The following is a 26,833-nucleotide window of genomic DNA, read 5'->3' as shown; positions in this document are numbered from 1 at the left end:
AGTAAACCTTACTAGAGGGCAATCTGACAATATCCAGCACAGGCTGAAATGCTTACACCCTTTGATTCTCTAGTTTTAGTTCTTGGGATATATCTGAGAGATATATCCTGAGATATATATATATATATATATATATCTCAGATATATATCTGAGAGAAATGTTCACATATGTGTACAAAGGGATACACAAAGAGATATTCACTGTGGCATTGCTTAATAGTGAGATAACCAAACCAGATCATCAGTGTAGGGCTGGGTAAATAGATTACGGCACATCTAGGCAATCGGATACTATGCAGCCATCAAAAAGAATGAGGCTAATGGAGTACATATACACAATGGAATACTACTCAGCTATGAAAAAGAATGAAATAATGCCATTTGCAGCAACATGGATGCAACTAGAGGTTATCATACTAAGTGAAGTAAGTCACAAAGAGAAAGACAAATACCATATGATATCACTTATATGTGGAATATAAAATATGACACAAATGAACCTATCTATGAAACAGAAACAGAATCAGGGACATAGAGAACAGACTGGTGGTTGCCAAGGGGGAGGGGGATGGGAGGGGGTTGGATGGGGAGTTTGGGATTAGCAGATGCAAACTGGTATATATAGAATGGATAGACAACAAGGCCCTACTATATAGCACAGGGAACTATATTCAATATCTTATGATAAACCATAATGGAAAAGAATATGAAAAAGAATGTATGCCTGAGTCACTTTGTTGTACAGCAGTAATTAACACAACATTGTAATTCAACTATACTTCAATAAAAAATAAATTTAAAAAAAAGAATGAGGCTGTTTTGACATGGAAAGATGCCTATGTCATACTATTTAGTGAAATAAGTTATAGAACATTACTAGAGTATGAGTCCATTTGTGTTAAGAAACACAAATCTCACGTGTGGGCATGTGAATGTGTGTGTGTTTATACAAGCATTTTTAAAAGTTAAAAGTTCAGGGGACTTCCCTGGTGGTGCAGTGGTTGAGAGTCCGCCTACCAATGCAGGGGACACGGGTTTGGGCCCTGGTCTGGGAGGATCCCACATGCCGTGGAGCACCTGGGCTCGTGCACCACAACTACTGAACCTGTGCTCTAGAACCTGTGATCCACAACTACTGAGCTTGCGTGCCACTACTACTGAAGCCCACATGCCTAGAGCCCGTGCTCCGCAACAAGAGAGGCCGCCACAGTGAGAAGCCCGCGCATGGCAACGAGGAGTGGCCCCTGCTTGCAGCAACTAGAGAGGGCCCAGGTGCAGCAATGAAGACCCAACGCAGCCAAAAATAAAAATAAATTTATAAAAGTTCAAAAGTCTAAACACTCAGCAAAGTAGCAAACCATTAGCAGTGGTTATCTCTGGGTGGTGGCACTGGAGGGAACTTTCCCCCAGGGCGATGAGATGCACATCAAAGTTTAAGAAACTACTCCAAGGCGGCAAATATTTACTCTGTGGTTCTTCACAGAAAGACTTCGGATTTAGAGTCAAAACAATCAGCAGCTTGTCTTTCAGGGTTAAGCTTAGGTGTCACCTCCTTCAGAAAGCCCTCCCTGATCTCCCAGGTCTCATTCCCTCCTTCTTGCTCCCAAGTACCCCATTCTCCTCCATCACAGCATATCAGCTACCTTTGTCTTCTGCGATTGTTTTGGGTTTTGGTCTGCTTTTCCCACTAGGCAATGAGCTCCTGGCTCACGCTTTTTTACCTGTCTTTCCCCCAGACCATGAACTGTTCCAGGGACTGGAACAAAGGAGACAGTCAGTGAACACTGAACCATGGCCAGACTGAATTCCCGGGGCTCTGCCCCATGAACCCTGACACTCAGATGGGCCTGCTGCCCAAAAAGATCTGCTCTGTCCTCCCCCGGGACCTCCTCAGAGGTCCATGTCCAGGGACCCCTCCAGAGGGGCTGGTAGACTCACAAATGCCTTCGTGTACTGGTTGAGCATGAAGTCCCCACTGACGGCGTGCTGAAAGGCTTCCACGGCGAAGTCTGGGGGTGCGAAGTCTGGGAAGCCTTGGCCCAAGTTCACGACATCAGCCTCACTGGCCAGTTTGACAAACTCCACCCTGGGCAACAAATAGAGAGTGGGTACCAGCCCAACCCTCCACCCCGACCTGGACTTCCGCTTGCTTCCAGGGCAGGGTGAGCAAGGCGTTGGGTTCCTTCTAGAAAAACTGCATAATCAGCATCCACCCTGGTCCGGAGATCTGTTCGTGGTCATAACTGGTTCCATGCTGATCACATGTCTTAGCCCAGGGGCTTTCCAACTTTCCACCACGATCCATAGTAAGAAATCACTTTTACATCCCAAGCTCTGTAGAGCACAAACATGGACTCAACTTTCTCCTTCCGGTGTGATCCACTGCAGTATTTCCCATCCTATTCTACTCTAGTCAGTAGAAATACTTGTTGAGCGCCCCGAAATGGATTTCATGACCCGTTCATGTGTCTCTCAGCACCACACTTTGAAATGCTTGCTCACATCATCTCTGATAGTCTATGAGGCATGTTCTGCTCCTTGATCACAGGGGGGACGGAGAAGCTGGGGTTCGGGCGACTTGCCCAACGTCTCCCAGTTAGCACTGCCAGCCTTTGGTGTCTGAAGCACCAGTTCTGCGCTTGACGATTACCCTGGACAGACTGGGGCCTGCCATCTGCCGTCTCTGGCCCCTGACCACCTTTCTTCTGGCCCTGCCTAATGGCTACCTGTTCAGGGAAACTGGAAGCGAGGCTGAGAGGCTGAAGAGGCTGGTATGCAGTTCCAGGTTGGTTGGGGGCAGAGGGGTCAGGCTGGGTGGAGTTGAATTTGCATAACAATAAATATCATTATGTCTAAAATTGGTCATTTTCTCTCCAGAGCGCCACAGTGTCTCTGAAGACAGAGTTGCTGAAGCTCAGAGAGGCCAGTGACCTGCCCAGAGTCACACAGCCGCTAAGGCAGAGCTGAGATGCAAAATCAGGTGGTGGATGTTCCATGGTGGCTGGGACAGGGGAGCCAGGCTCCAATATCCTATGGAGACCAGCTGCCCTGTGGGTTGGGCCTCTAGGGTCCTGATCCTCAGGCCACCAACCTGGGGTCAGCAGGAACCTGGGACCTTTCATGGCCCTCATCCCTCCTGGCACTCCTCTGCTGTCCCGTGCATTCCTCCCAGGCCAGCTCCTGCTCTGCCCTGCCTTCGCATGAGACTTAGCCTCTCCTGGCCTCAGTCCTTCCTTCTGTACAATGGGTGTGACGGGTTCAAGAGTCTGCTGGGTCTGTGAGTCGGGAAAGATTCTTCCTGTCTCTCCCAGCCAGTCATTTCCTCCTTCGGAGTTAGACTTTACCTTATGTGAAAAATGGGCCACAAGCCTGCCCACCTGCCTCACAGAGAGGAGAGAGTGTGGCAGCCTGGGGAACAGGACCCTGGAGGCCCAACCTAGAGGGCAACCGGACCCTATAGGGCCTTTGGGCCTGGCTCCCCCATCCCAAACACCATGGAGCATCAGAGGAGAAGATGGAGGTGGAAGATTTTTGCAAAACACAAAGCGTTGTACAGCAGGGGAGTTTGAAAGAAAAAATGGTTCTCTTTTTGGTAAAAACAACAGCCAATGTTTTTTTTTTTTTTTTTAACGTATAGAGGTGGCTCAATGCCCTTGGCCAAAGGTAGAGCGGGCCAGGAGCAGGGGTTGGGGGGAAGCGGGAAGGTCATTAAATCTTTCTCATACACCTTCCAGTGCATCCACTGAATCACGGGTGACAAGGGGCACACATGCCTCTCATATTTAGAACAGGTCAATAAAGAAACGATGTCAACCTCTGTAAGCGCTGGTGAGGAGCTGCCCGTGTCTTACCTTCTTATATTCCTTAGCTTAGCTTGTTCTGTACTAGCCTGGAAAGCCCTCAGCCTGGTGCCTGGGTAATGCCTGGGTAATGGCCATCGCTCACATAGTATGTCACCTCATCCTCCCAGGCCCTTCAAGGGAAAGGGAATTACCTCCATTTCCCAGATGGGAAACTGAGGCTCAGAGCAGGCGAGTCACCGGCCCCAAATGCCACAGCCAAGCAGGGCGAGGCTGAGATCCGAACCTAAGCTGGCTGCTGGGGTTCTCACCTCTCAGGAGCTGTGGCTACAAATCTTCCCCCGTCCGAGTGCGCGGCCGTCCTGGGTACCACTGAGTTACTGCCAATCCAGAGACCGCCAGCCCTGCCCTGCCCTTGAGCCCAGGGGACCCCCACACCCCTCCCCAGCCCCGCCCAGCTCACCATGGGTTGTGGTCGATCCCATTCAGCCTTCGAGCCTGCAGCTGTTTGGTCATGACGAGCTGAAGACAGAACAAACGGAGGGTCAGTGGTGGAGGCCCAGCAGCCTGGGCCTGCCAGGGAGGCAGCTTCTCTGGGGCCACAGCCTTGGTGTCCACTCCTCCAGGCGGGAGGCGGAGAGCAGGGCTCCCAGACAAGACAGGGGGGCGGGGTCTCCCACCGCCCAGCTCAGCTCCTCCCACTCCAGCAGCCTGGACTCGCCCACCTGCCAGCCCAGGGTCCACGTGTCCTGGCACACAGCCTGGATTCCATCAAGCTAAAGTTTGACCCAGGAGGGGCTGGGGCCGAGGAGGAGGGGCAGGAGGAAGGGGGAGAGCAGAGCACGGGAAGGATCGTGGTGACAGTGACTACAGCAGCTTCTCGCTAAGCTCTTCCTTTGACTTCTCAGGACCACCTGGCTGGTCCCGTTTTACAGATAAGAAGATGGAGGAGGGAGAGCGGGGAGAGGGATGTGTTCAAGGTCATACAACAGATACACTCAGACCCAGGGCTGTTTGAGACGAGGCCACATTCTGACTCAGGCAAAGAGGACACTTGCTCGGTCCTAGGGGGCTCAGGGGACCTCCCCTCCCCTTCCCTATGTTCCTTCCAGGCCAGCTTCCCCCTCACCCGCAGGTGTGCAGACACTGGCCAGGCCTGAGAACCACCAAACTCAGGTCCTAAGCCCGCCTTGGCTGGGTGACATTGCACAGGTGCTTTAGCTCCCCTGGCCTCAGTCTCTCCATCAGTATAATAGGGGCATAGGCTCTGTGGTCCCTCCCAGCCTCCTGGTCCTGTGGCTTGGAGTCTCAGATGGCCGGCAGGTGGTGGGGCCACAGCTGTATCTAACAGTGAGCCCCCACTGTTCCTCATAGGCTTAGTCCCCACAGCACGTCTATCAGAGGGACCAGGATAATCCCCATGTAAAGATGAGGACACTGAAGCTCAAAGAGATTCAGGGACTTCCCCAAGGTTGGAGGAGGAGCTGGACAGGACCCTGGTCAGGGTGGTGGCAACAGCAGCGCTCCTAGTGTCTGGCCCCTGCCCTGGATAAGGGCATGGGGACCGTCTGTATACAGGCCAGGCTTTTCCATCACCTGGGAGTCTTGCTGATGGGAATGATTTGCAGAGAGCCCAGCATGGGGCTGACACCTAGTAGGTGCTTTGCTAACATTGGCAGCCCTGTCCCTGACACCTCTCACCAGGCCTGGCACTCAGAACATGTCAAAACAGTTAAAAATGAGAGCGTGATCCCTGCCAGGGAAAATCATGTTATCACCCAAATGTTAGTCAGCAGTGATTATCTTTAGTTGGTTAGTTGACAGATATTTTTCTTCTCTTCCTTATAATTTTCGTATTTTCCAAATTTTCTAAAATAAAGGTTTTATTTTTATGATTAAAAAATGTGGGAGAAAATTACATTTTAGAGGAATGTTTGTAAATATGATATACCAATATCAATAAAACAGGCTACAAAATAGCATGTACGGGATGATTATATTTTTTAAAATATACCCTAATATATATTTGTATGTATATATATATTTTTATGACCATATGTGAATAGAAAAAAATTTAGAAGGAAACATACCAAATGTTAAGAAAGGTTCTCTCTGAGTGGTGGAATTACAGGTGATTTAATCACAAGTGCACTCTTCTCTAAGTTGCTTGTATGGAGAGCACACCGTGTTTGACTGACTCTGATATGTGTATTGTTTGCACATTGCACTTTCAGATGTGTCTTAGAATCTATAGCACGAGTTTAACTGGCAATTTCCCCACTTACTAGTCCATAAAATAACAGTGCATCTTAATATTGATGGCATTATAGGTTCAATGATATAAGGAATTACGTTTGAATCGGGCACGCATCATACTTAAAAAAATAAAGTGAAGATGAGTCGGGGCAGTGGGGGTAGGTGGGTAGAGGTTGGAGTGAGGGAGTTTGCGGAGGGCTGGGGTGGGCGAAGGAGTAGAGGGGTGGAGGGGCACAGAGAGAGAGCAAAGGGGGTGGATGGAGTTGAATGAGTTCAGGAAGAAGATAAAAAAGGGGGGACTCTAGAAACTTGGGGTGCTCAATGGAGTGACCTTTGAGTATGTCACACACTACTTGGATAAGTGAGGAACCAGTGCCTGTTCTTGAGCTTATGCATAATGTATTTATTCAGCCAACATTTATGAAGCACCTACTGTGTACCAAACACTGGGCTGGGCACACGGGGTGATGGGGAGGCAGCAGCTCCAAGGAGACCATTCAGATGCATAGCTACAAGTTCTAGATTAGAAGCAAGGGCAAGGGAGAGGCCCACATCCAGGCTGCAGTCAGAGAAGGCCTCCTGAAAGAGGAGGCTCATGCACAGCTTTGAAGCCGGAACCAAGCCAGATCCCAGGACCCCTGGGGCACGCAAGCAGCAGAGCACGAGGGGCTAGAGCACTTACAGTCTGATGCAAACACCGGGCGAGCGAAGCTCCAGACTTCTTTCCCCGGAAGGGCCCCACCAGGTGCAAATAGATGGCCGCCGCATTCCTGAACATGCCTCCCAGAGCCATGGGGCACTGACGACGTCTCCTCCAAGGGCAGAGGAGAAGAGAGGAGAATGCCCTGGCCAGAAAATGGCTCCGAGCTCAGGATTTGGGTGCCCCCCCACACAGCTCTAATAACAACAACAACAGTAAGTGCTAATATTTATTGAGTAGTCCCTGTGTGCCAGGCATGGCAGCAAGTGCTTTGTTGCATGGCTATCCTTCAGTCCTTGAAACCCTGGGACCCCTTCCCCCCCAGCAACCAGAGTGACCCTTTCAAAATGTAAATCACCTCTAATTAAAAAAAGATCCAGGGACTTCCCTGGTGGCACACTGGTTAAGAATCCACCTGCTAATGCAGGGGACACGGGTTTGAGCCCTGGTCCGGGAAGATCCCGTGTGCCGCTGCAATGAGAAGCCCGCACACTGCCATGAAGAGTAGCCTCTGCTCGCCGCAACTAGAGAAAGCCCGCGTGCAGCAATGAAGACCCAACACAGCCAAATAAAAAAATCCAGGGACTTCCCTGGTGGTCCAGTGGTTGAGACTCTGCGCTCCCAATACAGAGTGTAAGAGTTTGATCCCTGGTTGGGGAACTAAGATGCTGCATACCACGTGGCAGCCAAAAAAAAAAAAAAAAAAAAATCCAATTGAAGATTATGGATGGCCCCTAACATTGCAGACAGAGTCAACCTTACACGTTCTGACTCTGGAAACACACATATCACCTGCAAATTATTGCTGTGCTAAAACCAAATCTAAAGCAGATCATGCCTCTGGATTACTAAAATACAAGGGACAGAAGAAAATGTTAAATTACACCACGGAGATGCAATTAACAAATTCAGACTGATGGAAACTCTATAGAACAAATGACCCTGTTTCTTCAACAAATAAAATGCAAGAGGAAAAAAAAGCCTGGGACTTCTCTGGTGGCACAGTGGTTAAGAATCCACCTGCCAATGCAGGGGACACGGGTTTGATCCTTGGTCTGGGAAGATCCCATATGCTGTGGAGCAATTAAGCCCATGCAGCGCAACTACTGAGCCTGCACTCTAGAGCCTGCGGGCCACAACTATTGAGCCCGAGTGCCACAACTACTGAAGCCCGTGCACCTAGAGCCCGTGCTCTGCAACAAGAGAAGCCACTGCAAGGAGAAACCCATGCACTGCAACAAAGAGTAGCCCCTGCTCACCACAACTAGAGAAAGCCCCTGCGCAGCAACAAAGACATAACGCAGCCAAAAAAAAAAAAAGCCTGGAGCGTTATAGATTAAAAGAAACTCAACAGACATAAATAAAAAAGTGAATGCCTTGGGGCTTCCCAGGTGGTGCAGTGGTTGAGCGTCCGCCTGCTGATGCAGGGGACACAGGTTCGTGCCCTGGTCCGGGAAGATCCCACATGTCACGGAGCGGCTGGGCCCATGAGCCACGGCCACTGAGCCTGCGCGTCCAGAGCCTGTGCTCCGCAATGGGAGAAGCCACAACAGTGAGAGGCCCGCGTACCGCAAAAAAAAAAAAAAAAAAAATTAGACATTTTTGTGTCTCAAAGGATACCGTTAAGAAAGTGAAAAGAAAACCCACAGTATGGGAGAAAATATCTGCAAACCATAAATCTGAATCTCTCCAGAGATATAAATGGCTAGTAAGCACATGAAAAGATGTTCAACATCATTAGTCATTAGGTAAATGCCACATTAAGATACCACTTCATATCCACTAGAATGGCTATAACAAATAAGACAGATAATGACAAGTGTTTCGAGGATGGTGAGAAATTGGAACCCTTGTATATTGCTTCTGGAAATGTAAAATGGTGCAGCTGCTGTGGAAAACCATCTAGAAGTTCCTCAAAATGTTAAACATAGAGTTACTATATGATCCAGCAATTCTGTTCCTAGGTATACACCCAAGAGAAATGAAAAAAAATATGTCCACATAAAATCCTGTACATGAATATTCATAAGCAGCATTACTCCTAAGAGTCAAAAAAGTGGAAACAAACCTAAATGTCCACCAACTGATGAACAAAATGTGGTAAATCCATATGATTTAACAATGTCATTTGACAATAAGAGGGAATGAAGCACTGAATCACGCTACAACATGGATGAACCTTGAAACGTTATGCTAAGTAAAAGGAGCCCATTACCAAAGGCCACAAATTGTTCCGATTCCATCGATATGCAACAGGCAAATCTAGAGAGACAGAGAGCAGATTAGTGTTTGCCTTGGGCTGGGAGTGGCATGGGAGGTGAGCGTGGGGAACGACTGCTAATGGGTACGGGTGTCTTTTATTTTTTTAAGATTTATTTATTTATTTATTTATGGCTGCGTCAGGTCTTAGATGCAGTGTGCGGGTTTTCTCTTCTCTAGTTGTGGCGCGCAGGCTCCAGGGCACATGGGCTCTGTTGTTGGCGGCATGTGGGCTCTAGTTGAGGCATGAGAGCTCGGTAGTTGTGGGGCGCAGGCTTAGTTGCCCCATGGCATGTGGGATCTTAGTTCCCTGACCAGGGATCGAACCCGCGTCCCCTGCATTGGAAGGCGGACTCTCTACCACTGGACCACCAGGGAAGTCCCGGTACGGGTGTCTTTTTGCTGTGATGAAAATGTTCTAAAATTAGATTGTGATCATGGTTTCACAAGTGTGAATATACAAAAAACCACTGAATGGTACACTTTAAGGTTGAATGGTACGTGTGTTATATTTCAATAAAGCTATTTTTTAAAATTTCCAAGGTTTAAAAAAAAGTCAGTGCCCTGGTAGTGGCCATGGGGATGTGTCTCTGCACTGCCAGGAGCCTAAGTGGCAGAGGGGACGGCTGTGCTCAGAAATCCATCCCCATCCTTAGCACAGAGGCCGTGCTTCCAAGGGCTGCTCCCAGCCAGTGCCCAAAGGACAGTGAGGCAAGCTGTTGCCGGGAGATGTGGCCCTCTCAAGGGCTCCCACTGGCTTTCCTGGAACTCTCTGAGAACTGCACTGCATCTGAGACTTTTCCTTCCTTCCTCCCTCCCTCCTTTTCTTCCTTCCTTCTTTCCTTCTCTCTCTCCTCCAAGGGGGTCAGAATACAGCCCTAAAAAAGAAGTGGGTGTCTGGGTGTGAGGGGGACTGTTCTAGATTAAAAGACTAAAGAGACACTACTCGGCCATAAAAAAGAACGAAATAATGCCATTTGCAGCAACATGGATGTAACCAGACATTATCATATTGCAATACAAGTGAAGTAAGTCAGAAAGAGAAAGACAAATACCATACGATGTCACTTATACGTGCAATCTAAAATATGGCACAAATGAACCTGCCTATGAAACAGAAACAGACTCACGGACATAGAAATCAGACTTGCGGTTGCCAAGGGGGAGGGGATAGGGAGAGGGATGGACTGGGAGTTTGGGATTGCTAGATGCAAACTATTACATTTAGGATGGATAAACAACAAGGTCCTACTGTATAGCAGAGGGAACTATATCCAATCTCCTGGGATAAACCATAATGGAAAGGAATATTAAAAAAAGAATGTATAGGGACTTCCCTGGTTGTCCAGTAAGGGAAAATGCACACCAGGGAACCATGGAGTGTCTCAGTGAAAGGGTCTTAGAACTTATTATAGGACCTATATGGGAAAAGAATCTAAAAAAGAGTGGATACATATGTATATGTATAACTGATTCACTTTGCTGCACAGCAGAAACTAACACAACATTGTAAGTCAACTGTATGCCAATAAAAATTTAAAACAAACAATTCGCTCCTCAAAAGAAAAAAAAAAGAACTAGTTTAGGATTTGGACTTTGGTGGGGTGATTTGGGTGAGGGCCCAAGGAGCGGGACTTTGCTCTGGATTGGTGCTTTCAGAAGCAGGGATAATTTTATGGTTGGAGATCTCAATAATTTTATTTATAGGGAGGGCAGGCTAGAGTGAGACTAGTTATCATTGGTAAGGAAGCTGCAGTCCCTCGGATTAGCCAGGAGAGGGGTGTGCTTCGTGTTGTGTGGCTTCAATAATATTTGGGTTTGTCTGTGTTTAGACATGATTATGGAGGAGTCTTGTTTTTTTTTTTTTTTTTTGGCACGCGGCCCCTCACTGTTGTGGCCTCTCCCACTGCGGAGCACAGGCTCCGGACGCGCAGGCTCAGCGGCCATGGCTCACAGGCCCAGCTGCTCCGCGGCATGCGGGATCCTCCTGGACCGGGGCACGAACCCGCGTCCCCTGCATTGGCAGGTGGACTCCCAACCACTGCGCCACCAGGGAAGCCCCAGGGGTCTTGTTTTTGTCTTGATTCCTCAAGGTCACAGAATGGCTTTGTCTGATGTCGATGTTCCGCGAGATTGTTCAGGTGCAACACAAGACCAAATCTGTAGGTGCCAGACAGCTCCTGGATTCCAGATTCTGCTTTTCTTTTTCTAAATCCTCATACTAAGAATAAAATCCAAAGTCTTTACCATGTACCATGAGGCCGTATTAAATCAGACGTGAGGCCTCCTGTGCCGGGGATATCCTGCCACTGTCCGTTTCGCTTGCTGTCCCCTAGCCACACTCACCATTCCTGTCTGTTAGTTGTTCTCCTTATTCACTCTCCTTATCCTATAGCAGCGCCAGCAAACGTTTTCTGCATTGGGCCAGTGCAAATATTTTAGGCTTGACAGGACAGACAGTCTGTTGCAGCTTCTCAAGTCTGCTGCTGTAGTGGGAAAGCAGTCTTAGACAACACGTACACACACAGGCGGCAGCGGTTTGCCCTGTGGCCTCACTTTTCCGATGGATCTAAGGAGAGGTGTTGATATTTCACTTTGCTCAGCTTTTTATTCATAAGGACAGAATAACTACTTCTAAGCTCCTTATGTGCAGGACTGGAAACCGGAAGTCCAATATAACCTACCTGTTCACACCATTTCATAACTATCAGTACAACGCTCGAATTTTATTAGAGAGGGGAAATAAAAGGAGAGTAATTTATAAACCAGTAATGGATATTTTAATATGTAAATGCTCAGGCTTGTCCACACTAGAAGATTCTAGGAAGTAGAGAGCTGTTGGCACCTGCTTATAAGAAATGTCTGGCCTAAACTAGGCAACTCCCTAGCCTAGTCCCTTCTAAACCCCTCCTAACCTAGCCTCTTCCTCTAAGGTCCTTCAAAGCATCTCAGAGCCCTGAAAACTAGCCATCTGTCCAAAGGTGGGGCAATTCCTCCTCTGTTCCTCACTCCATCCTCAGCTTCTGCCAAGCATGTTCTCTGGCCAGGCCCTGGCATAGCGCTGAGACTACAGTGTGGACCAGGCCTGGTGAGAGATGCCCACAAACACTGTCTCCTTCATTATCCAGCAAGTATTTCCTGACAAGTGCAAAAATGTGTGTTATGGCTCGAATTGTGTCCTCCAAAAGGATATGTCCAAGTCCTAACCTCTGGTACCTGTGAATATGGCCTTATTTGGAAATGAGATCTTTGAAGATGTAATCAATTTAAGACAAGGTCATACTGGATAAGAGCGGACCTTAATCCAATATAATTTGTGTCCTTATAAGAAGAGGAGAAGAGACACAGACATACAGGGAGAAGGTCATGTGAAGATGACGGCAGAGATTAGAGTAGAGCACCTACAAGTCAAGGAACACCAAGGGCTGCTGGCAGCACCGAAGCTAAGAGAAAAGCGTGGGCCAGATTCTCCTCTGGAGCCTTCAGAGAAAGCATGGCCCCAATGACACCTTGATTTTGGACTTCTGGTCTCCAGAACTGTGAGAGAATAAATTTCTGTTGTTTAAACCGCCCAGTTTGTGGTACTTTGCTGCGGACGACCAGGAAACATACAGTGGGACACTAGGGGGCGCTGGGGACACAGCCCCCCCCCCCCCCCCCCCCCGCCCCCGCCGCATGCAGGAGTTAGGGAGGGCTCCTTGGAGGATGTGGCCTTCCAGCTGAGTCCCAAAGGAGGGAAAAGGGTGCCAGGTGGTGCAAAGGCCCGTGGAACAGAACTGTGAGATTCCAGGAGCTGGGAAGTCAGTCCGGCCAGAGTTCACCCTCTAATTTCTCAGAATCGAGAGTACTCCCTGGAAACCGGAGGTACTCCCTGATCCCTGTGGATCCAGAACCAGAGCTTGGAGCAACAAAGGGCAGTGTGATTATTATCTGAGGAGGGGCATTCCACCATGTGTCATGCCAGGGGGTGGTTGTCGGCATGCTTCAGCTTCCCTCAGCCAGAGGACAAGAGGCCCATGGCTGGGTCTGAGCCCAGTGCTGGTTATAGTGGGCGCCTTGTGACCACTGCGTGTTCTAGGGGGACCAACCATCCTGCTTGCCTGGGATTGAGGTGTTTCTCGGGATGCAGAACTTTCAGTGCTAAAACCAGGACCATCCTGAGCAAACGGGGATGGGTGGTCCCCTCAGATCGGCCAAATGTAGGGCTGCTGCTCCCGTCCTGTGCCTGATGTCCTGCTGACTCCTCCAGATGGGCTTAATCCTATGGGACCCCCCCTTGACCATCTCCTGACCACTTGGTTCAAAATCTGTGGGTGCCTGGTAGGCTGATCCTCTCTCTGACACGGTCGCCCACATCACTCCATGTCTATCATTTCTGTCCTTTCTCCTAAGGTGGCTACACCTCCTCTGCCCTAAATCATGCTTTCATCATCTCACCGGATTACAGAGCTAGGAATAATATTAACACAACCAGCTCTAATTTGCTCACTTGGCACCAGGCACTGCAATAAAGACTGTACTCATGTCATTGGACCTTTTCAACAGTCCTGGAAAGCAGGTGCTATTTTCACCTCCATTAATAAGCAAGGAAATTCATAATAATGAAAAAATAATAACAAACACTCAAATGGAGCTCCTGAAGGTCGGGGGAGGGTCTGCATCCCTGGATACCCAGTAAATGGCAGAAACTCACATGGGAAAAGATCCCAGCTTGTGGCCCTTTCCTCTCCTCTGCCCCAATCTCAGCCCTTCACCCTCACTGCCAGCTCTCAGGAAAGGTGGTACCTTGGGGCTGGAGGTGGCCTGGGACACCTGGCTCCATGGAGGGAGAGGAGAGCCTGTGCAGGATGAGGATACGCTTAACCAGTCTCGCTGCCTCGGGGCTGGGGCTGGAAACCAGGTTGGGGCTTTCACTGCAGAGCACTGCCAGGGCAGGGGGCGGTGTGTGTGTCCGGGTGAGTCTGTGGGCACGGGAGTGAGCATTACACTGCACCCTCTGTGGGGCAGATTTGTCCTGCCAAACATTTGGTGCTCCCCTGGGATCAGGCACCAAGCAGACTCCTGAGGAGAGGACTAGAACACAGGCTTTGGGGTCACGCAGACCTTGGCTGTGTGACCCAGGGCAAATCACTTCTCCTCTCTGAATGTCAGTTTCCCTGTCTATAAAATAAATAAAAATAAGATAATTCATGGAGGGACTTCTCTGGTGGTCCAGCAGTTAAGACTCCATGCTCCCAATGCAGGGGACCCAGGTTCGATCCCTGGTTAGGGAACTAGATCTCGCATGCCGCAACTAAAGATCCCACATGCCACAACTAAAAGATCCCGCACGCCACAACGAAATCCCGTGTGCCACAATGAAGATCTGGCACAGCCAAATAAATGAAAATGAAATAAATAAATATTTAAAAAAGAGACAATTCATGGAAAGCACTTCACTTACTGCCTGGCACATAAAGGGTGACCGTAAATGACAGGTTTTTCTATGTTTGTTTTGGCCACACCACACAGCTTGCGGGATCCTAGTTTCCCAACCAGGGATCGAACCTGTGCCCCCTGCAGTGGAAGTGTGGATTCTTAACCTGGTTATTGGACCACCAGGGAAGCCCCAGTGACAGATATTAATAATAGAGTGGGCACTTTTTGGAGCTAGATGTGTGTGAATTCACACATGCTCACTGGTGGGGCTGACTTCTCCGTCAGATCTCCTCAGGAGGCTTAGTGCTGAGGGCCTGTGATAGTTTCAGGAGCCTATGAAAATGTTTTCATTTTAATTTATTTTAAAATAAGAAATAAAGAGAATATAATAACAATGAATTGTATAATAATGAATACAGCCTGGATGATATCTGTTATTTACACCAACATAGTTGTAAAATATAATTTTGTTTTTGTAAAATATAACTTTTATTATTTTTTTTTAATGGGGAAAGGGGTCCATGAAGTAAAAGTGAATAGGGTCCCTGAAAGTTTTAATGTGACTTTGAACATGGGTATATCTGTGTGTGGTTGTGATGTCATGTGCAAATAAAAGTGTTTGAGGGATGGGGGGGTGGGATGAACTGGGAGATTGGGACTGACATATATACACTACTATGTATAAAATAGATAACTAATGAGAACTTACTGTATAGCACAGGGAACCCTACTCAGTGCTCTGTGGTGACCTAAATGGGAAGGAAATCTAAAAAAGAGGGGATATATGTATACGTATAACTGATTCACTTTGCTGTACAGCGGAAACTAATACAACATTGTAAAGTAACTATGCTCCAATAAAAATCAATTTAAAAAAAAAGAGTGTTTGCCCTTGAGCACTTGTCCACATCTCTGTGTTTGTGAGCATGTGGGCGTCGTGGGGACAGTTTCCAGGAACTTGAAGGGGAGGGAGAAGCCACTGGGGGTCTGAACCGAGGGCAGGAAGGGCACAGGTGGCCACGTGGGCTGCCCTCACCAGCAACACTGCCTGATGTCAAGGCAGGAGGGGAAGTGGGTGCTTGTTGTTCCTGAAGCTGCCAGCAGGGGGCATGAAAAGCCAGCCCTGTCTAGACTTCCAGCTAGCTGGCCCTGGGGATCCACACATTAGGCCACAGGACAACTTTCGTGCCTCAAGAGGGGGCTGTGGCCTCACTTCATAGAAGAGGTCCACCGTGGGGAGCTTGCTGGTCCAGGCCCACCTCGAGGCAGGACTGCTGGCCTCCCAGTCCAGAGTTCTCCCACTGACTGGGCTGACCTAGAGACCTCCACAGGAACTCATTCATAAGCACCTGGGGGCTCTCACCGGGGACCCATTCAACTCATTCAAGGGCAGCCTTTCCCAGGCCACACCCATCTCCAACTCCCCATGTGCCTCATCTCTCATCTTCCAGGAGGCAGGTCTTCCCTGGACAACTCCTCTGTAGCCCTGAAGTCTATGCTAAGGGTAAGGACAATGGCCTTTTATTTACTGCACACTTTCTCTGTGCCAGGCTGCCTGCCGAGCACCTCACAGGGTCCATCACTTTATTTATTTATGAATTTTATTTTATTTATTTTTATTAGTCATTAGTCATCAATTTTATACATCAGTGTATACATGTCAATCCCAATCTCCCAATTCATCACACCACCATCCCCACCCCCCCGCGGCTTTCCCCGCTTAGTGTCCATACGTTTGTTCTCTACATCTGTGTCTCAATTTCTGCCCTGCAAACCGGTTCATCTATACCATTTTTCTAGGTTCCACATATATGCGTTAATATACGATATTTGTTTTTCTCTTTCTGACTTACTTCACTCTGTATGACAGTCTCTAGATCCATCCACGTCTCAACAAATGACCCAATTTCGTTGCTTTTTATGGCTGAGTGGTATTCCATTGTTATATATATCCATTCGTATATCCATTCGTTTGTCGATGGGCATTTAGGTTGCTTCCATGACCTGGCTATTGTAAATAGTGCTGCAATGAACACTGGGGTGCATGTGTCTTTTTGAATTATGGTTTCCTCTGGGTATATGCCCCGTAGTGGGATTGCTGGGTCGTATGGTAGTTCTATTTTTAGTTTTTTAAGGAACCTCCATACTGTTCTCCATAGTAGCTGTATCAATTTACATTCTCACCAACAGTGCAAGAGGGTTCCCTTTTCTCCACACAGGGTCCATCACTTTTAATTCCACCAGAAAGGTTCCATCAAGAGGCTAAGTCACACATCCAAGGCCACAGCTAGCATGTAGCAGAGCCGGAATTTGAACTCAGGACACTGACTTCAAAGCCTGTATTCACTGCCACTGTGGAGCAAGGGGAGGCTCTGAGCAGTGACATGACGGCCCCTTAGGCCACTGACTCCTACTTCCAGAAAGAGCCAAAGAAGCACAGACTGATAGGTGTTCAAGGGGAAATGAGAGAATTTGGTCCAGTCACTCACATTTTACGGATGGGGATACTGATGACCAGGGAGGGGAACTCACCAGCCCAGATTCCAGTAGGACCAGGTCACCTGGGTCACAGTCCTGGCATTTTTCTCATCCTAGCAGGCTGCTTAGGACATTATGCACATGGCCCAGAGGAAGCTGCTCAATAAACTTTTGTTGAATGAGAGAATTAATGTCTACTCTCCAACCAGACTGTGAGCTCCATTAGAACAAGGACTCTCCTCTGTTCATCTTTTTACTGTCAACATCTGGATCAGGGACTTAGGTGCACAACTTTTTATCGCTTCAGCAAATATTTATCGAACTTCTGTTATGTGCTATGCCCTAGGCTAGCCGCCAGGCACACAAGGGTGAATAGGATACCTTCCTTTCCTTCAAGGTGTGCACACAGAATGAAGGAGACAAACAAGTAACCAGACCATTCTAATATAGTGTGAGCCTTAATATGCAAAGGATTCTTATAAATCAATAACAAAAGCCCAACATCTCAATAGGAAAAAAAAAGTGTGCAAAAGATATAAATTCACACAAAAAAGAAAATAGCCAATAAACTTGAAAAGATGCTGAATCTTGTCATAATTAACAAAATGCAAACTAAAGTGAAACACTATTTTCTGCCTCTCAGGCAGAGAATAAGAAGATTAAGATCCACCAAGTGAACACTATGGTGCACTAAAAGTCATTGGTATAACTTTTGGAGGGCAACTTAATAATAGTGACTTATATTACTCTTTGACTTAACACTTCATCTTCTAGAAGTATCTTACAGGAATATTCATACATATACATAAAGAGGTATCCACCTGGATGATTTGTGCAGCATTGTGTGTGAGAGAGAAAAACTTGGAGACAATCTGATGTCCATCAGTTGGAGGCTGGTTCAATTTGTTATGATTTATCCATACAATGGAATATTGTGCAGCCATCAAAAGGAATGAGATCACCCCTAGCATTCTGACATGAAAAGATATTCAGGTTACATGAAAAATGCGTGTTGATTTCAAAACTTACTACAAAGCTACAGTAATCAAAACAGTGTGGTACTGGCATAAGGACAGAAATACAGACCAATGCAACAGAATTGAGAGCCCAGAAATAAGCCCAAACATCTATGGCCAATTGATTTTTGACAAGGATGCCAAGACCATTCAATGGGGGAAACATAACCTCTGCAACAAATGGTGGTAGGGGGACTTCCCTGGCAGTCCAGTGGTTAAGACTTCACATTCCAATACAGGAGGCATGGGTTCGATCCCTGGTCGGGGAGCTAAGATCCCACATGCCTCGTGGCCAAAAAACCAAACAGAAGCAAATTGTAACAAATTCAATAAAGAATTTAAAAATGGTAAACATCAAAAAAAAATCTTTAAAAAACAAAACAAAACAAATGGTGCTAGGACAACTGGATAGCCCCTCGCAAAAGAATAAAGTTGGACCTCTATCTCACTCCATCTACAAAAATTAACTCAAAATGAAACAATGACCTTGATCACATTCTTGATAGTGTCCTTTGATGCACAAAAGTTTTACATTTTTATGAAGTCCAAACATAGAATTACCTTATGACCCAGCAATTCCACTCCTAGGTATATACCGGAAAAAAATAAAAACATATGTCCACACAGAAACTTGTACATGAATGTTAATACCAGCGTTATTCATAATAGTCAAAACGTGGAAACAACCCAAATGTCCTTCAACAGAAGAATGGGTAAATTAGGGTATATTCATACAATGGAATATTATTTAACCTTAAAAAGGAACAACAGACATATTGATACATGGTACAATACAACTTGAATGAACCTCGAAAACATTATCCTAAGAAGTCAAGCACAAAAGGTCACCTATTGTATGATTACTTTTATAGGATATATCCAGAATAGGCAAATCTATAGAGTCAGAAAGCAGATTAGAAGTTACTAGGGCCTGGGAGGGGGAAATGTGGAGTGATTATTCAATGGGTGTTTTTCTGAGATAATGAAAACATTTTGAAACTAGAGGGAAGGGGTGGTTGCACAACACTGTGAATATACTAAATGCCACTGACCTGAACACTTTAAATGGTTAATTGTATGTTATGTGCATTTTACCTCAATTTTAAAAACGTATGGTAGGAAAAAAAGGCAGGTTGAAGACAATATACTCCATTTGCATTTTAAAATTATACAGATAGATACATATGTGGTGGTACATGCATACACATACACAGTCCTCACTTCCCACTGTACTGTGGGACTGTGAAAATGACCATGCAAGCTGAAATCATGCAAAGAGAACTTAATTATGGGAAAAATTATGATTGTTCTGTGACCTTTCAAAGTTGTTGTTGAAGCATTAAAAACTCTTGATGGTCTGTTACACATGTAGAGACAAATGAAAAAGTAGTAAAACTAGTAATAAATTTAATACTTATTAAATTACTAGTGTAATTTAAATTAAAAACATTGGAATTCAAGAGTTTTCTTTCTTTATCAAAATGTATCAAGGACGATCCAGCAATCCCACTTCTGGGTATACATCCAAAGGAAGCGAAAACCCTGTCTCAAAAGATACCTATACTCCCATGTTCATTGCAGCATTATTCATGAGAGTTAACATTTGGAAACAACCTAAGGGTCTGTTGATGGTTAGATGGATAAAGAAAGTGTGGTATTTATGTATATACAATGGAGTATTATTCAGTCTTTAAAAAGAAGGAAATCCTGCCATTTGTGATGACATGGATGAAACTGGAATACATTATGCTAAATGAAATAAGCCAGAAAGAAAAAAGACAAATACTGCATGGTATCACTTATACAGAAACAGAGTGTATAATAATGGTTGCCAGATGCTTCGGGATGGGGGAAAATAGGGAGGGGTTGATAAAAGGGTACAAACTTTCAGTTATAAGATGAATGAATCTGAGGATCTAACTGGTGACTATAGTAGATAATACTGTATTGTATAATTGAAATTTGCTGAGAGAGTAGATCTTCTCCCTAAAAAAAGGGTAACTATGTGAGGTAATGGATGTATCAATTAACTTGATTGTGGGAATCATTTCACAATGTATACATATATCAAATCATCACATTGTACATTTTAAATATATTACAGTTTTATCTGTCAATTATGCCTCAATAAATCTGGGGAAAATTATCAAGAGTAGTTTGAACAGTGCTTGCCTTCTTCCTGTAGTGTAACTTGAGATACAGAAAGAGCATCTTTTCTATGCATTGGTGAGTCATCATACTCCTTTCTAAGTTTAGATCAACTTAAAACATTTTATCCTTTGTACTTTCAATGTCATGAAATATATCTGGCAGTTCCTTTAATGTGATGTTTTTGCTGGCATCACTTCCTCAGGACAACTTCATCCTTTTTGTCAGAACCACTCCCATTCATATGTCGATAGGTGTACCTTCACCAAGTTTCCCTGGCTGCATACCTAGAGTTTCTGGAATAGCAAATAGCTGTGGTGTCAACATTCCCAGAGCCAGCTATTTTTTAAATCACTCCATTTATCTTCAGTTCAAATTGCCCTTTCAGTGTTATCACTCTGCATTTCTGTGCTGCACTTTCATGTGTGTTGGCCAATTCCCTCTTTTGCTGATACATTTTTATAAAATGTCACATGGGTTTATCACAGGGAGACGGGAGGCAACACAAGGACATGCTTTGCTGTCTGTGTAGGAACCGAATAACACGCATGGTGACCAATCAACAACAGGCTTTGAAAGAAGAGGTGTAACTGGTCACTGGCCATTATGCATCTGTCATTTCCACAGCGATTTGTGGATGGAAGAGCTAGCAGCAAAGTCCATACTTAATGCAATTACTCACAGTTAACATAACATGGCAACTGAAATCTGAACAGTGTTATTGAGGGACTGGTGTTGTTTAACTAAACCGTGGTATCTGAAACTCATACAAAGCAAGTACTGCCTGATTATATACTGTATATGTTTGTGCATGAATTATTAACAGTGGCTCTCCCTGGGACTGGCTTGGGGGGGTCTTATAAACTTCCATGCAGTTTTTGTTTTGTTTTGTTTTGTTTTTTTAATGAGGCTGCGAAGTTCTGGAATCAGACTGTGGACTGAAGTCATTTACTAGCTGTGTGACTTTTGGAGAATTACTAACCCTTTCTGAGAATCATTTTTGAAGTGAGAATAATGATAGTTCCTGCCCCATGGGTTGCAGTGAGAAGTCAATGAGATAACACGTGAAAACCACTTAGTCTGGTGCTGGGCAAGGAGTCAGTGTTCCACAAATGTCATCATTGTTATTGTTATTACTAAAATTTAGTCTGAGAAGTGCTGCAATGCAGGCAGCTCTCGGGAGGCCAACCCTGCCTGGAGAAGGGAGCAGAGATGCACCAGGTGACCTTTAGGACACCTTCCTGTGCAGCCTCCCAGGCATCTAAGGTCACAGGTTTCCTTGCTGCCAGGCAAGGGGCTGGCGCCCGGCGGTCAGTGCCCCGCCTAACACACGCCTCCATCAATCCGGGCAGCTATTGGCCACCTTCGCAGCCAGAAGGCACCACGACTAGTGAACAGCAGGTGGGTGACCCCTCGGAACACGCCTCAGCGACCAATACTCTGGCGGCTGATGTCAGCTACACCTCCCGCTGGGTACAGCCTGCGTTGAGACTGGATAAAGTCCAAAGCCTCCCTAGCCTGGCCTTTGGAGCTGGCCTGAATCCAGACTCTGCAGCTTCCATGTTCTCTCCTCTTCCAGACATACGAATCCTTTGCTCTTGAACAGACGTTGCCCATCTTTGCTCAAGCTGTGCCCTGCCTGACATGCCCTTTAATCTGATCCCCCTGGCAGGGCTGAACCCCAGCTCCGCCTCCTCTCTGAAGCCTTCTGGGTCAGCCTGGGCCTTCCTCTGAACTCAGAGCACCTACTATGCACCTGCCCCCCTGTGCTAAACTCTCATCTTCACAGCAGCCTATAGGAAGGCACCATCGTCCCTATTTTGTTCAAGAGGAGAATGAACAAAGCCTACTCAGCTGAGAGAGGCTGAGCCGGGATTCAAACCCTGGTTCGTCTATTTCCAAAGTCTAAACTTTTCCCCCCCAAATCCTTCTTTCAGGAGGTGGGTGCTGCTGCCTCTATCAGCTCAGGAGCACATCAGTCCCTGGGGACAGGAGCCACGTCTTTTCCAGCTTCCACCCTGCATGGCAGCTTGCAAGGACAGGCAAGGTGATTTTGTCTTTGCAGCCTAGCCCTACATCACCTAAGCCAATTCTGTGCAGTAAGCATATTTGGTTTTATTTATTTAAAAAAAAGTTTTTTCGGGCTTCCCTGGTGGCGCAGTGGTTGAGAGTCCACCTGCCGATGCAGGGGACACGGGTTCGTGCCCCGGTCCAGGAAGATCCCACATGCCGCGGAGCGGCTAGGCCTGTGAGCCATGGCTGCTGAGCCTGCATGTCCGGAGCCTGTGCTCCGCAACGGGAGAGGCCACAACAGTGAGAGGCCCGCGTACCGCAAAAAAAACCCACCAAAAAACAAAACAAAAAAAAACAAAAAAAATTTTTTTTTCAATTTTTTGGCTATGCGCGCGGCATGTAGGATCTTAGTTCCTGACCAGGGATTGAATCTGCGCCCCCTGCGGTGGAATGGTGGAGTCTTAACCACTGGATGGCCAGGGAAGTCCCAAGGATATTTGGTTTTAGTGTTTCTCAATAGCGGCACACTTGGTATTTGGGCTGAGTCAGTTCTTTACTGGGCAGATTTATACAGTGCCTAGAAGGATGTTTAGCACACCTGGGCTCAAAATGTCAGAAGCCCCCTCCCTCTCCAGTTACTGAGAAAACACAAACCATGGCACCTCTGGAGAAGAGGCCTGGGAGGGGGTACCATGCCCAGGCAAGACCAGTCTGTTACATGAAAAACCACAGAAGATGAAAGCTTGGATTTGGAACTTGGACTTGGATAAAACGGTCCCAGCTCCACTCCACTAGCTATAGGATCTTAGTCGTGCCATACCAGGGTCAGCTTCCTCATCTGTGCAGTGGGGACAATAATAATGCAATCACCCCCAGAAAGCATGTAGCACAGGTCCTAGCCTACTTAACCTGTCAATGACAATAAGCTAGTAACATTTAAACCTATAAGACTTTCCATAAGGGCTTCCCTGGTGGCGCAGTGGTTAAGAATCTGCCTGCCAATGCAGGGGACACGGGTTCGAGCCCTGTTCAGGGAAGATCCCACATGCCACAGAGCACCTAAGCTTGTGTGCCACAACTACTGAGCCTGCGCTCTTGTGCCCGAGAGCCACAACTACTGAGCCCGCGTGCCACAACTACTGAGCCTGTGTGCCACAACTACTGAAGCCCACGCATCTAGAGCCCGTGCTCCACAACAAAAGAAGCCACAGCAATGAGAAGCCCGCGCACCGCAAGGAAGAGTAGCTCCTGCTCGCTGCAACTAGAGAAAGCCCGCGCGCAGCAATGGAGACCCGATACAGCCAAAAATAAATAAATAAAATAAATTTATTTTTAAAAAAAAGGAATGCAAGAAACAAAAGAAGCAAAACAAACAAAAAAAAGACTTTCCATAAAAATTAGTTAACCAAAGAGGACAACAAAATCTCTTGCAGATAATGAATCCTGATTTTTCTGTTTGTTTGTTTTGGATCTAAAAACACAGAGTCCCTACAAGACGAGTGTTTGGTGAAAGCTTGTCAAGTCAACAGTTCTGCCCCAAGGGAGGTGACAGCCTATCTGGGGAGCCCCAACAAGTACACTGACTTAGACACAGTTCCCCTTAGCTTTGGAATTGGCAAGAGAGAGAAATGGCTTCTGGAGCCCAGACTGCAGGTTCTGGGCCAGAGGGGTTGGCGGGTGGGGATCCTAAGTTAGATACACAGTAGCAAAGCCACTCCTTTTTCCTCCTGGCACAGGATCCAGATCCAGAATCGGAATCTCACTCTTTAGGGCAGTTTTACACATGCAAGAAAAAACAATATATGTATATATATTTAGTGCCTGGCAGGAAGATTAGAGAGCGTCGTATCAGTTTTACAGATGGAGAAACTCTCAGAGTGGAGAAATGACTTACCCAAAGTGAAAGTCTTAGAAAAGCACAGAAGGACCCCAGCTGTGAATCCAAAGCTTGTATCACTGTCCAAGAATGAGGAAGTGAGATGAGGGTTTGGGAAATATTTCAGGGAGATGGCAGTGCCATCTGAGAGTGGGATGTGGCCCCAGGTCTGTTAGGGTAGGAGCGACGGTAATTCCTCGCTTGCTGCAGGTGGAGTGACTTTGGACTGCTGGCTACAGAAGCGGGGGGGCATGCCCAGCTAGATGTCCCAGCACACAGGCAACCTGATAACCCCAGCGGGCACAGATGGCCAGGGAGACAGGAGGGACATTCCTGTGCTGACACACCTTTGTTCACATGGGCAGAGTTTCTACGTCAGCAAGTGGGCTGCCACTCTGGGGGCCGAATGAATGGGGGGAGGGGGCACCAGTGTGAAGGACTTCCTCACTGCTAACTCTCCTGTGTTCCTTTGTTGCCTCCATCTGGATTATGAAATTAGGGAGTCCTACCCTTTGGGGATGCAGAAGGTTAAGTGTGGCCTGGAGGGTGGGAAGCCACAGATGTTGCCATGAGGAGACATTCTCTAGGAGGAAAGAGCAATTCAGGCAGAAGCCATCTGATCATTTCTAACCTGCATAGTCTCTGATCATGTCAGTTATCTTCAGGCATGAGGACGTCTCTGCTCCAGTCTCCAGCTTCATCATTTCTCCTCCCAGATATCTTATGTATCTTTCAGTCACAGATTAAAAGTTACCTCCTTTGAGAAGCCCTCTGTGACTCCACCCGGGCTGGACTAGGTGCTACCTCCTCTGTGCTCCCAAGGCCTAAGCTTCTGCTCACCCACCACAGTGCTCATCACAGGTGCTAACTGCTGGGTTGTCTGTTGCCCTGAGCAGACTCCAAGGACAGGAACTGTGTGTCTGTCCTGTTCGACATCAGCTCCACAGCCTCTGGCAGCTCAACTAGCCCATCTGAGACATCTCAAAGAATTAGTGCTGGGGCTTCCCTGGTGGCGCAGTGGTTGAGAGTCCGCCTGCCGATGCAGGGGACATAGGTTCATGTCCCTGTCCGGGAAGATCCCACATGCCGCGGAGCGGCTGGGCCCATGAGCCACGGCCGCTGAGCCTGCGCGTCCGGAGCCTGTGCTCCGCAACGGGAAGGGCCACAACAGTGAGAGGCCCGCATACCGCAAAAAGAAAAAAAAAAAAGAATTAGTGCTGATGACCCCAGGAGGCTGAGGGAGAGACCAAGGAGCTCAACAACCTCTCCAGAAGTGGGGGAGTGAAGACTTGTGGGGACCCCCTTTGGGCAACTTTTTTTAAATTGAAGTACAGTTGATTTACAATGTTGTGATGGACAACTTTCTCAACTTCTCTGTACTTCACCTACTGACCTGTAAAATGGAGCTAGTCTGCCTGTAAAGCACAAAGTAGGACACGAGGGAGCACTCAGTGTCAGTGACTGTAGTTAGCTCTACAGGAGGGGGCATGGAGGCTCAGGGAAGTACATGCCAGGTCCAGAGTCTCAAGGCTGGAAAGGGTTCTGGCCTCCAATGTGTGCCTCTCTTCATTTTGCACTGCTGGTTGTCTCCTGTCTGTTCCACTTGCTCAGTCCATAAACAGCCAATAAATAGCTGCTGGATGCCTGCTGGGTGCCAGGTCCCAAGCTGAGTGTTGCATGGTTGATAACAAAAAAGCTTTTCAGGAGGGGGCGGGATGAGGAAGAATGGTGGGCATTAGCATAAAATCCTCCCTGGCTCAAATTCCGGCTTTTCCACTTCCTGGCTATGAGATATTACTAAGGTCCCTAATCTCTGAGACTGTTTCCTCCTCTAATAATGGGGAAATACAAGACCTCCCAGCAGGAGAGCTGAAACCAGGCACTGGTCAGCTTGATAAATGGGAGCCAGTTATTATCTGCAGCATCCCACTTTATTTTTAACCAACCTGTTCGCTTGCTAGTAAATTCTTCCCCCTTGTCCGGGCACCCACGACCCCGGTTCTCCTGTCGGAGGCCACCACTGTTAACAACTCGTGCATCTCACCAGCCGGCTGGTGCACACACCGGCAGACACCCATGCCCCCACACGCGTTCTTTCACACAAACGGTAGCACCAATCAGCGCTGTCCTTTTCGCCCCTTCCCTTTTCCATCTACGGTATCTTGGAAGTGGTCCCATATTAGTGCATATTGAACATTTTTCTTTTTAGCGGCTGCATAGTATTCCGTTGTACGGATTCTCTTTTGGCGTGCTTGCCGTTACTATTATAAATATGGGAACTCCGAGAACTTAGGATCCCTAGAGCTGTCGAGCTGGAGTCCGGCACCCGGTTCCAGCCCCGGCTCTGCCCAGAATTCTCCCAGTCGCCTTGGGTTCCCTCTCCCCACCGGTACCGGTACCGTACGATCGTGGGGGTGGGGGTGGGGCGGGGGATGGGGGTGCAGAGAGGACCAGCCTGGCGGGTCCCAGCGTCCGAGTGCGGGTCGGAGAGTAGCGCGCGCAACAGCTCCCGTCTGGTTCAACCTTTCAGCGTAGCCACTCCGCTATAACAGAAGCACCAAACGCAACGAGTAGTCTGGCACAATCGACCTTGTAACCGGTTTCCAGGCCCTCCCGCCTCGGCACCTGACCCCGGGGCAGTAACGCTCCGGCACCAGCTACTCACCCCTGCCTCGGCCGCTTCACCCTTTGTCCCCAGGCGCCGAAGTTTACAGCCGTCCCTGTCGTTTTAAGGGGGCCGAGCCCGGGCTCCGCTACTTCCGCCCCAAAGCAACATGGTGCCTGCAGGGAGAGGGTGCAGGCGTGAAGAGAGCTCCCCTCAAAAAGATGGCAACGCCCTGGTGGCCCCGTTCGCGCCCGAAGGTGACGT

General features: G+C 47.4%; 1 protein-coding gene across 7 annotated transcripts in view; it reads right to left on the bottom strand.

The window, feature by feature from the left end:
• Positions 1–26,762, bottom strand: part of KYAT1 (kynurenine aminotransferase 1) — a 33,408-nt gene extending 6,646 nt beyond the window's left edge. The window contains exons 1-4 of one of the 7 annotated variants that reach the window (XM_060014016.1): positions 26,630–26,709; positions 6,739–6,868; positions 4,264–4,322; positions 1,939–2,086 (exon numbers count right to left, since the gene is read on the bottom strand). In XM_060014016.1, the coding sequence (XP_059869999.1) occupies positions 1,939–2,086; positions 4,264–4,322; positions 6,739–6,849 (318 nt within the window). In that variant the 5' untranslated portion in view covers positions 6,850–6,868; positions 26,630–26,709. The other 6 variants (XM_060014012.1, XM_060014014.1, XM_060014015.1 and 3 more) reach the window with 6 other exon arrangements.
• Positions 26,763–26,833: the final 71 nt, after the last annotated feature.

The sequence above is a fragment of the Delphinus delphis genome, chromosome 6, assembly GCF_949987515.2.
Source record: "Delphinus delphis chromosome 6, mDelDel1.2, whole genome shotgun sequence".
NCBI classification, from domain to species: Eukaryota; Metazoa; Chordata; class Mammalia; order Artiodactyla; family Delphinidae; genus Delphinus; species Delphinus delphis.
Note: the sequence above shows the minus strand (reverse complement) of the source record. Positions and strands in the feature narration are given on the sequence as shown.